Source organism: Apaloderma vittatum, unplaced genomic scaffold (assembly GCF_000703405.1).
Source record: "Apaloderma vittatum isolate BGI_N311 unplaced genomic scaffold, ASM70340v1 scaffold14959, whole genome shotgun sequence".
In the NCBI taxonomy this organism is placed as follows: Eukaryota; Metazoa; Chordata; class Aves; order Trogoniformes; family Trogonidae; genus Apaloderma; species Apaloderma vittatum.
Window position 1 is genome coordinate 211394 of NW_009736116.1, and position 12525 is coordinate 223918.

At 39.2% G+C, this 12525-nt stretch overlaps 1 protein-coding gene across 1 annotated transcript in view; it reads right to left on the reverse strand.

Moving 5' to 3' along the window:
- The window catches only part of EPG5 (ectopic P-granules autophagy protein 5 homolog (C. elegans)), a gene marked incomplete at its 5' end in the record, with an annotated part of 49472 nt that extends 37200 nt beyond the window's left edge, over positions 1-12272 (reverse strand). The window contains 10 exons of the mRNA XM_009876858.1: positions 1702-1821; positions 2988-3152; positions 3373-3513; positions 4002-4156; positions 7517-7674; positions 8006-8161; positions 9150-9300; positions 9906-10020; positions 10500-10608; positions 12169-12272. Of these exons, the coding sequence (XP_009875160.1) occupies positions 1702-1821; positions 2988-3152; positions 3373-3513; positions 4002-4156; positions 7517-7674; positions 8006-8161; positions 9150-9300; positions 9906-10020; positions 10500-10608; positions 12169-12272 (1374 nt within the window). The remainder of the gene's footprint in view (positions 1-1701; positions 1822-2987; positions 3153-3372; positions 3514-4001; positions 4157-7516; positions 7675-8005; positions 8162-9149; positions 9301-9905; positions 10021-10499; positions 10609-12168) is intronic.
- Positions 12273-12525: the final 253 nt, after the last annotated feature.

Sequence of the window (12525 nt, forward strand, 5' to 3'; positions counted from 1 at the left end):
AACCACACCACAGCACATTTGGAACTAGCCTAGTACTTGGGTCAGCCTGGAGGAGCTTCTCCTTCAATCACAATATTATGACACAAGAACAGAGCAACAGTAACTATTCTTCAGACATACCATGTAGTGCCACCAATTAAGTTTATCTGAAATGTATGTTTCTACAGCCTTGATTTCCACCACCCCTCTCCCCTCACTCATTCTTTCTGGTAAAGGCTACCAATCTAGCCTGTTTGGATAAAGTTTTCCAAATTAGATATTAATCCCAGATTAAGTTTTATTTTTACTACTTAAAAAAAAATAAACAAAACTAAAACCACACACAATCTTCAGTAATGTTTAAGACTGATAGTGAAAGAAAAGTTATATACACCAAACATGTATATAAAAAAAAATAACGTGCCAAAAGAAATGGCTAAAATCTGACAGCCTGTCCTTATAAAGAAGTCTAACATGGACAGGCAGTGTTTCTGTGTCATATACATGTGCCTGTTATCAAAAAGACACTGCCTAGATCAGAAGAAATTATAAATCTTTGGAAAAAACTATTGTACATGCTCTGAAAGACCAGTGTCGATTGAAAAGCTGGGAGCCCATGTAGATATTTCACCCTCTCTGAGTGAGGGTACAAGAACCCAAGCATTATTTTCTCTCAAATTCCAGTTATAAGTTCATGCAAGTCAGTACAGATTCACCTATACAAGTGGCAACTAAGGCTGAAACAGGCTTAAAAAGAGTACTCATCTAGGGAGCACAAGACAACAAACCATGATCAAAGACTGCAGAAGAGTAAGTCAGAAAAAAGCAGAGAAGAAAAAAGGAACATTCAAAGGGTGGGAAGAGAAGACTGAAGAGAAAAGCACAGGGGAGGAGGAGAGAGGAAGGCGTTTGTACAAGAAAGAGAGCACAGCACAATGCTAAAAGCTGTGAATAAATAAACGAACAGAAGCATCTTGGATTGAATACCCAGATAAGGGATTTTTAACTTTGATCTTTCTATCCTTCCATTCCCCTTCTGTAAAACTTGGGGACATACTTTCTTCATTCAACAGCATGCTGTAAAACCAATGTAATAAATGTTCATAGGGTGTTCAGGTAAGAGCACTGATCACTACCGAAAAGCTCCTGAAGTCTTGAGTCGGGACATACAGCACACTGTTGAATGAAGAAAGTAAAATCAACATAATAAATGTTCATAGGGTGTTCAGGTAAGAGCACTGATCACTACCGAAAAGCTCCTGAAGTCTTGAGTCTTTAAATTAAGACTAAGAGCTGAGGGCACAAGAAGCATGTCTTATGTTCACCAGTAACAGCATGTAGCCTTTCACTAAGCAAGTACTGGCCAACTCCACATGAGCAAAGGAGCAAGACCAGTTTGCAACCATCCAACTACAGGCTGACTTAATAATGCAAACCTACAAGGGGAACAAACTGGAAACTTCTATCATCTAGTCCAACTTCTTCACTAAAGCAGGATCCTCTAGAGCACATTATGCAGGATTGGATCCAGGTGGGTTCAGTATAAATCTATCTTCAAAGAGGTCTGTAGGTGCCAAAATACCAAGACTTAGTGTATTATGTTCTAGTAGTAAGGAGATAGAACAGCATTTAAAAACTAAAGCAGAAAACAAGTCTTGGTCTGCAGCTTTTCCTACCTATCATTATCAATAAGCTGTTTCTGTAATTCTGAGGAAGGAATACCTGTTTTATGCTTTCAGAAAGCAGCCCAGCATATGGCTTCTGGGAGAGATATTTCTGATATGCTTCCAGGACCATCAATGCAACTTCAGCATGGACAGCTGGATCCAGATGAAGAGCATCCTGCTAAAAACAGAATCACATGACAAAACTTTGCCTCATTTTGAATGTCTCTACAACTGTATCACTCAGTTGTACTACAAAGAAATATATCTTAATTTGAACAGCCCAAAAAAGATTACAATACCTAGACAAAATCCTGAGCAGTAATAAAAATTTCAGCCCAAGATTACATGCTCACACTGGGCAATACAAAGCTCAACACTTAGATTACCTCCAGGAAAAAAAAAGTAACCATAATCACTTCTCACGGGCATTTGGTGGATTTATAGCAATTAATCCAAAGAATGACATTTTAAATTACACATTATGGACACTGTAAAACTTGCTTTTAAAACCAAAGCAAAACTAAAAAAAACACCTATCATGGGTTTTGTATTGAAACACAGAACTTCTTATGGATCGCCAGATTAAAAAACTATTTTTCCTCATATCAAAAGGTACAGATAAGATGCACAGCAAAGACCTCACAGTTAATTTTTTCAATCATTCCTTTGTTTTCACGTGTCATCAAGAAACAGGGAGAAAAAGACAATCTTCATGTACAAGTACCAGCACAGAAAGAAAAGTTCAGTACAATCAAATGCACAGATTACAGTGCTAAAATGCATCACTGTACACAGGACGCTTCCCTCAATCTATTTCTGTTTCTCTCTTAAAAAAAACCCCAAGCATTCACTCCAAATTGAGTCCTGAACTCATGCTCCTGGAGTAATCCACTCTATAGAATATTTTCCAATCATTTTAATACTGCTCAGGGGTTTGAAATTTCTAATTTCAATCATTAGTCTCCTTGCACAGTGAAAAACACTGGCCTGTAAACTACAGTCACAACAGTCTCACACACTTCTTGGAGGATTTCTCTATTTCTGCAGCCACACATATATTAAATCACTCACAAAAATTCTCCTGTTAGCTGTTTCCTCTTGTTTAGAGTGAAGAAACTCCTGCTTAAATATCCCTTTTCAGCTCAGCTGCAGCAATACAAGAAAGGAACACAAGCAAAGCCTCAAGCAGAATGCTGCAAAATTGCCACTGAGTTCCCATCCTACGCCATCACATAAAAGCATGTAATTAACTGTTTTGACAATCAGTTGCAGTCCCAGGTTGCGTAACACTGTTACTCTGTAAAAATTACCAACTTCAGGCCTCCTGTTTTTAATACATACATGCTCACCAAATCCCCAGTTTAGCCCCTCCAAGATGATGCAGGCTAGTTTATTCTCCACTGTTGTTAGGTTGTAATTTAATAACCAGTCACGGATCAGTGCTATCTCAGAGGAAGAAGGCTTCCAAAGGTACAATGGCAGTTCTTTAAACAGATATAAAGAAACCTTTGAGGGACAAAAAGAAAAAGGCTAATCAGTACTCAGCATGGAACAATAATCAGCAATGTGCACTTGCATCTTAAAGAGTAACATGATCCAAAGAACAACCCCATAAACAGGTACTTAACACGATCCCTTCATACCAAGCTGTGCTTTACACCACAGTCTGATATGTCCTCTGGTTTTAACTGTGTGCCTGTTGCAAATGATAAATGTTAGCACTTACCATCCCAACTTGCTCAATGGTCTCTCTAACTCGATCCAGCAGCACAGAAACAATCTGTGTATGGATGCCGGCAATTGCTCCCAAGAGTTCTCGACCAACTTTTGAAAATGTCTCTCTTGTGGAAAGACGAACATAAGACACCTGAGAAGATGAGCAGAGAGAAGTTATGTCTGACCTTCACAGACCACAATAAAATATGTTTTGGAAAATACAGAACTGAATTGCTCTCAGTGATCCTGGACAAAGTTGGTAAATGCCAACATTAAAACACAAACGGACTGCCCTAGAAGGCAAGGAAATTATCACATCGTAAGTGCCAAAAAAAAAAAATCCAACACCAAACACAAGGAACTTGAGAGCTACAAGCCAGATCTCTGCAAGAAAAAATAAAGCAATGCAATTTTTGTTCATTTATTTCACTTTGGCTTGGTCTATGGAAAAGCTGTTCTTTCTCCCAGAAAAACATACACTTTAGGATATTGAATTCAGTACTAGATTATAAACCTCAGAAGGAGCACTTTCTTTGATAGTAGAATAAACTACAGAAGCCATGAACGTTTCACATCTTCCGCTGTTAGGTAAAGAGCACATTCATTTTTTTGTCTGAATAGACCAGTAATATTACTCGCCTCATATATCTCCAGAACAATGATTTTGACAAAATCCTCATCAATATCAGCCCGTTTGGTTTGTGCCATCTGAGCAAATGTGGTGAGCAGACAGATTTCTTCTGAGCAGTTCATAGATTTGAGATACTTCTCAAAATTGTCAAGATGCTCTGGGTCTAGAAAAATGTCACATGAAAGAAACTTGATAAAAGAACTATTACAGAACATGCATCATCAATATTTACACATCTATTGACAGTCCAATCCCAGAGGAAGAATTGATAACAAAAGAATTACCATTACTGGGTTAGTATCCTCTCTTCAGAAAAGGCTGGTATCAGCTGCTTAAAAATAAGGTGCAAGAAACACCATAACAAGCAGTGAACCCATATCATTCAGTAAATAGGCTAGTGATTCATAGTGAAAGCTAAAGCTGTTTCAAGAACAGCTGGAATTCAATTTTTAGTATTAACTATGCAGTGTCACTTATCCACAGAAAAAAATGCTTGAATCTTTTTGTTTATTAAAACTATTATCGTGGTTTTGGCTTCTGTTACATACTAGGGCAATTCATGTAATTTGGACTTAATCTGTGGAATTAAAAGATTCTAGTTTTAATCAGCAAACAGGTAAGATTAAAGCTGAACCCATCCAAGCAGAAAGGTTTTGATCAAGCTGAGTCTCCGCCCATTCCTTACACCACGATCTCAGCAGCAATAAAATTGAGGAGATTATTCTCTGCCTGTTACAAATAAAAACACTTCAAGCCTCTAGCCCTGGGCCGAAGTTAACATCCAAGAGTCACAAGGAAAGTTCCATTTCAGTTTCTCAAACCTTATGCAAGAAAATTACTGAATGAACTTGTTGGGAAAATACCTCTGGAAACAGAGAACAGAAGTTGTACAGGAAAGGAAGGCCAAGAGATGCTTTCACTTGAATTCAGTGCAGGTTTCCTCTTTGAACCAAATATTGCGACATTGCCAAATGCGAATAAACATTTCATTCCTCGGCATGGGGGACAACAGGAAGGTAAGGGTACAAAGAAACTTGTACAGGGCATTATTCTTCCAAATAAATTTGAAATAGTCTGTGCAGCAAAACAGCCACTGAAAGCTGCATTTGCATTGTAAACTCGTTTGGAGAGCGGCTGAGCAGCTGAAACTTGTACAGGGCATTATTCTTCCAAATAATTTGAAATTTGCGCAGCAAAACAGCCATTGAAAGCTGCATTTGCGTTGTAAACTGGTTTGGAGAGCGGCTGAGCAGCTGAAAAAGCACTCATTGTGGCAGCCAACTAGTTTATCTGCATAGGCATGCTTCTGATTAAACACTTCCACTTAGGTTAGTTTCTATTTTAAGGGCTTTGAGGAATTCTGCAACTGTACTTCAGTCTGAGAAGGTCAAACTTGTACAGCCAATACATCTCATAAATAGTGTGCTAGGGGATTGTGCAACTGAAGTAAAGAGTTTTTTTCCACATGCTGCAGACGCCACCCTGCCAACCTCAAAGCCACAGCTTGGGACTAAAGAACAGGAACAAGGAAAAAGAAGAGAGTGTCCACTGAAATCCTATCATCTCACAGTGAAGCGATGACATCTTCACCACACAGTTGCTACTTGAGCCAATTCCCTGCCTCTTCTATTTGATCTCACCAAAAATGAAGTTCAGAGACACCCTAAAAAAACCCAGTGGCTCCTTAGATCTTGGTACTGGCAGTAAAGAAGCTGTAAACAGACACGTTGTTCAGCAGGTTCTCATCTTCAATCACCATGGAAGACAAAAACAGTCCTATATTCATAAAACTTACAGGGAACACGTTTGCACTCACACAGGTTTCAAACACGAAGAAGAAACTGCAAGGTCACTGCTTGTCAGTCAAAATCCATGTTCCACAGTAAGTTTATTAACATTTGGTCCAATCAAGAATACCTTGAGTAACCAGACCTCCCATATTTCCCCAGGGGGTCATTCTACACCTGGTAGCTCTCACAGTCAAGAGGTCACCTCCATAAGTGCAGCTCCATCACTGTGCTCCATTTTATCATGCTATTTCTAACTATTCCTTAAAAGCAACTATGCTCCCACCACTATATACGTAAGCCTAAAGTTTCAACTACCAAGGCTTGCTACCTCATGGAGATTTGTCACTCTTAACATTTCCTAAATTTAATTTGGGAAGGGAGAACAATAAAAAAGGTTCCCCTCATGAGATTGTTAATGCCATGGTCTTCTAGGGTATGGATTACAGGAAATTAAGTCAGCATTATATTCATGTCAGTAAAAAGAAGCTCTTTCAATAGATTAGATGGATTTCACTGAAAGAACTGTTGACATTCCCTGTCTAGACATTTGTGAAAAATAGTATTCTGCTGACATAATCTTTCGAGGAGAATGAAGAGGATAAAAATATACTACATCAGCATACCAGGGACTTTTAAACATAGAAGTTATCCAGAAGCAAAGCAATGCCTGAACAAAACAACAAACAACAAAAAAAAATCAGTGTTACTGTCAAAGCTGCAACTCACCACATCCTATTACATTCTCTTTATTTGGGTTGCAGTAAAAATTTCTCACAAAAACAAAGTGCTACTGAAACAGTGTAACTGCTACTGCTTTGGCTGGCAAGTGCTAATCAGATCAGCACTTCATAAAGCATACACAGCTACGTTCTTGTTATCCCTCTCCTACTCTGCGTACAGTCTTGTACGTCAGCTGAGCTTGCACAGACTTAAAAGACGCTCAGTAACCTCTCAAGATCACCATTTTCATCTACTTCTCCGCTAAAAGATTTAGTTGATGTTCCAACAGCTCGCTGGGCTATCAGCTAGCTGAAAAGTAAAACTGTCAGAGTGAGATTTGCTTCTCCCTAAATACAGCAACAAGGTTGTGAAGTAGGGAGTTACTGCTTTGTTTACCTGTCTCCCTATCAATCAAGTCCTGAAATACTTTCCATGAAGGCAGAAAAGGGAACGTAGTGTTGCAGTTGGCTGGACTTGATGACCTCAGGTGTTTTCTAGCCTCAATAATTCTGTGATTCTAAATAACTGTGCTATAGCTGAAGCAACCACAGTCACTATGGAGATCAACACAGCAGAGAAGTGAAGGGGAAACAGAAGAAGGTGGCACAGAGGTCAAGAAAAGCATCAAGAGGGCCTGAGACAAGGAAAACAACTGCAGTTGTGAAAGTTGAGTAGATGCCCACAAAGCAAGTTACTGACGCCAAAACCAGCAAGTTTAGGGCAAGAAACAAAAAAGAAAACAGGAAGATTGGGGTATTAACAAGCTCTCTGGAGCAACCAGTAGCAGTTATTGTCCAGAAAGAAAACTAAAATCACAGTTTTAATTAGACACAGCAATTCCTGTTAAAATGAGAGTCCGGGCAAACAAGTACTGGAAGACCACAAACTGCCCAGGACATTTCTAAGGCCTGTGGAGTGGTCATACTGCTGAGGGTGCACTCAACAACAGAACCTGCAAAGAACACAGCAGGAGCCATATCTATTATAATTGGTTCTGAATGTAGGAACTCTACCTGTGAGTCTTCGTTTGCAGTCAGTAGGTTGCAGATCAGAGCAGAGCTTTTCCAGGTGCTCGCTCTCTGCACAGTGCATAACAAAGAAGAGCCTCCAAAGCATGTTGCTGGATAAGGTTTCGTAAGGCATCTCGGACATGAACAACCAGACTCCCAATCTGTTGGATTTGAAGAGGCAGACTGAAACAGTTTTGCTCTGATAAATCCCAGTATGCCCACAAGCCTGCCACATAACAGAATCAGGAATGTGAGGATGTGTCTTAGCACCTCAGACACCAAGTTAACCTCATTTTGAGCTGAACAAGTCCTCAGAGCTTACTATCAGACGCTAGAATTCAAGGCGCAATTCCTCCCCATCTTGATGCCACCAATTTGCTGAAAACCCTGCGTATCTGCAGTCCTGTTTAAACCACTAAGCATTGAAAGCTACTCCAAATATCTAACTCCTCCAAGATGAAGCCAATATCAATCACATGGGACAGAGCCTACCTTTTTGCCTTCAGAACATGTAGAACAGCTCTAAAAAACAGCTCATCAAACTCCAGTTGCAATTTTTCCACAGAGTAGAGATGAGCTACTGATCCATATTGTTTATTGTCATTAACATATATGGCCCAGTGGTCACTCACATGGCAAAGCGTCATCCTGCACAGCAGAACAAGTTGGAGAAGGATCATTAAGTATGTCAACATCACAAAAACATAAGCAAGTGCAACCAGATCAGAGTCTGGTGACAAAAGGTATGTTGAACCTTTCACTCTCTGGTTTCCAGAGATTTCCATATAAATAGCATTTCCTTCTCCTTTTCAAATAGGGTTAGTCAAGAATTCCCATGTTATCTTTCCTTGGTTTTGCAAACAAACAATGAATAATATTCAGTTATACCGAATTAGTTTGTGTGTAAACTTTAGAGCATTATATTACCTTAAGGTAATGAACACAATGAAACAGGAGTACATGCAAAAAGCTCATAAAGGAATAATCATATCAAGGTGGTTACCACTCTAATAACAAAAAGAAAAACAGGGATTTTGCTTTGTTTCTGACTTAACTGCATCTCCCCTTGAAAACAAACAGAAGCCACATGAACTGAATGCTAGATAGTTAAAAAATAAAGAGCAACTTCTAGGTTTCAATTACATCTTCTTACTGCAACAATACGTCAATTTTCAAGTACCAGATTAAAACCCTAAAACAACTCCAGACAACAACAGAAAGCAAGCAGTAACACTGCTTACAAATGGGGACGATTCAAGAAACTGTTGGATTTCAGTGATTTCCAAGACAAGCCTAAGCACACCCCTGATGGAAATCAGCCCAGTCTTCCACAGCCCTTTCTGATTCTGCAATTCTCCCCTTCAAATGCAGCTTCAGAGTCAAGGGCCCTGAGATTTCAAGTTCCCAGACTGGCTAAACCTGAACTGAACAACACTCAAAGTAAAATCTACTTAAGAACTGCTTGGCTTTTTTGTTTTATTTGTTTTGGTTGGTGGGGTTTGGTGATTTTTGTTTGGTCATTGTTGTCTGGGTTTGTTGGTGTGGGGTTTTGTTTGTTTGGGGTTTTTTTAGCAGCTCCTAAAACAGATTGTATGAAAATGATTTAATCATATCACAGATAAAAATATTCTCTTACTTGATCAGCTGACCAATTCGTTTCACAAACTGCCGGTACCGTGCTCTGTTAAATGTTTCCAACCCCACAGACAGAAGTTCTACTAAGGAATTTGCAAAAGCAAAAATCTTCATCATCTCCTGGGGAGTTGTTTTTTCAGGAAAATAAGCACCTAAGACAGAAAAATTAGTTTCAAAAAAGTGTGTGAATTCTGGATATTAAGTAACTTAACAAGCACTCAAAACAACAATTTACTGTTCATAACAATGAACTGTTTGCCAGCTGGAACTGGAATTCATGTTTTGTTCATGAAATTAACAATAAATATCTGTTAAGCACAAAAGTACAGATAAACTACGCAGGTTATAAGGCCTCTAGCAAGCAGTTATCTTCATGTACTTGTCCAGAGATTTAAAAAAAACAAAGAATGAATAATACAGAGGAAAAAAAAAAAAAAATTCACAGTAATATTACAGCTGAGAGGGGCAAAGGGGAAAATTGTCTGAAAGACATCTGTGACTATGACTGTAGAGCAGATCAAAACTAAAAGGAAAATACTTCAATGTTTTGCATGCTAGTCTTGCTGTAAGTTTTTAAGTTACCCCATGCACATGGCCCACACTTCCATATCATATATTTAGTCTGTGAGCTGTTGCACAGGTTTATTATTACTTCACTCAAGAGACTCTCCTAATACAGCAGCATTCTTGGCAGTCTTAGTCATTAATATAATTAGCGTAAGCAAAATGAGGACTAACTCTTTAGCAGCTGATTTACCTCCAGACTTAAACCCAAGGAACTGTTGGAAGAGCTCATGAAATGGAAATTGTGACAACAGGGCAATCAAGTCATCTTCCAAAAGCAGAATCCAGCTTGTCTCAGGATCTTCATCCTACAAATACAGCCACTTTTAGTTATTTTATAATAAAAAGCATGTTAAAAAGGCTTCACTACAGTGCTAACTGCAGTTTGCTTGTAAGAGGAAAACAAAGAAATTACAAATGAATTCTCTTTCCCACACACACGCAAGTTCCTAAATTCCTCTTTTGTGTATGTTCCTAAATGAAAGCCCTCCCCAGCTAGGAAACAGAACTAAAGGCAAGGTTGAGTTAGTCCTGCCCAGCTTCTGAAGACCTACTGAAATACACTTCTACTTCCATGCTCCTTTTGCACACAATAGCTCAAACACGTAAAATTCTATCTGATAATACCCATTCCTGGAAGCTCCACTATCTACAGTTATTTCACAGATAAAAGATCTAAGTTTCAAATTACGCTTTTTAACTGAAGAAGTCAGCTTTTCTTCCTCCATTTCACAAGAGGATACAATAAGCTTGAGCAAAAGCATAAAGAGGAAGTCATTTGCTGTACCTCTTCTCCTCCTTCATCTACCAGGGTCCAGTTTCCAGATTCTTTCCCAGATGAAGAGGAACTTGTCCTTTCACTCGGTTTCATATGGCACATGAAGTCCGCCCGATTTCTGATATAAAGTGAAAAAACAAATTTACAATAAATGAGAAAGATAAAAATTCTGAATTCAGAGAAAATATTAAAAGACAGATACAAGAGCAAGAAATTAACAAGTATGTCAGAAAGATGCCCAGCAGAACAGGACCTGGGGGCACTGGTGAACACGAGCCAGCAGTGTGCCCAAGTGGCCAAGAAGGCCAATGGCATCCTGGCCTGTATCAGGAATGGTGTGGCCAGCAGGAGCAAGGCAAGGATTGCGCCCTGTACTCTGCACTGATGAGGCCACAGCTTGAGTGCTGTGCTCAGTCTGGGATCCCTCAATACAAGATGTTGAAGTGCTGGAGTGGGTCCAGAGAAGGGCAACAGAGCTGGTGAAGGGTCTGGAGACCGAGTCTGATGAGGGGCAACTGAGAGAGCTGGGGTTGTTCAGCCTAGAGAAAAGGAGGCTGAGGGGAGAACTTCTCGCTCTCTACAACTGCCTGAAATGAGGTTGTAGCAAGGCAGGAGTTGGCCTGTTCAACCAAGTAGCAGGTGGTAGGACAAGAAAGAATGACCTGAAGTTGCACAAGGGAAGGTTTAGATGGAATATCAGGAAACAATTTCTTCACCAAAAGGGTTGTCAAGCACTGGAACGGGCTGCCCAGGGAAGTAGTGGAGTCACCATCCCTGGAGGTATTTAAAAGCCGTGCAGATGTGGTCCTTAAGACAGATGAGTAGTGGGCCTGGCAATGCTGGGTTAACAGTTGGTCTCAATGATCTCAAGAGTCCTTTCGAACCTAAAAAAGTCTATAATTCTATGATATCCTCCAAAACTCACACCAATCTACTGTATTCAGTATATGATCTTGCAAGCAATACTCTGAATAACATACATGGCTAGCAGCCCTGTATAGCAAGCACACTTAAATATGCAAGAAATAACACTGTTCTTGCTCATGCATAAGAAAAATCCTTTTAAAAAATAAAGTGTATTATTTCAGAAGACATACTCTACAACAACCACTTAGGGCATTCACTTGGTGAGTCAACAAAATGACAACTGCAGGCCACCACCCCATACAACTGTTGTAGACACATTGGCCGGACACCACATCAACGTTCATAAGACTGGTTTTACAGATGTTGAGCTACTACATCTAAAGACCTTCCAGGAGAGCTGCCTCAAATAAAGGCTGTTCCAATTCCATGTAATATACCACATTAGGTCTGGGATACTAGATTTCAGACTAGACAATACAAAACCTTACATTTTTCAGATACAACAGCAAGTTAAATAAACACGCAGAAAGGAAAACCAAACAATTAAAATCCCAACATCCAACTTCCTTCTAACCCAAAATGTCAACCGAAAGCAAGCTGCACCATACCATGCACAGCAGGAGAACACATCGCCAAGGGCACATTTTAAGATGAATGAATAAAAAGAAACTGAAGTAAACTGAATCTATTATTTGTGCCTGCAATGCACTTGGCTTGCAATGCACTTTCAGAGTTTTATAAGTAGATTGTGTGTCCTGTTTTCTACTCTTAAATTATCAGAACATATTTATGAAATCATATTCATACTTACTTGACAGGAGACATTAGCAAGGCAAGGGATTGCATAAAATGAAAGACACCTGATGGGTTATCCAAGACTTTGATCTGAAAATAAATGTAAAAATCTAAGCAAGTCTAAATAAGCAAAACAAAGGGCAAATTAGTTTTAACAGAGAAATTCACATTCTGAGCTTTGCATTTTTCACTACACTTTTTTTTTTTCAAATTAAGCAATATTCCAAAAAAAGGCAGCAACCACACTCCAGGGAAAGTGGATAATGGCAAAATACTGGGATTTGTCTAAAGTAAGTACTTAAAAAAATAAAATGGGAAGGAATAAAAAAAAATTACCCCCAAACACAGAATCCTAGAATGGCCTAGGCTGGAA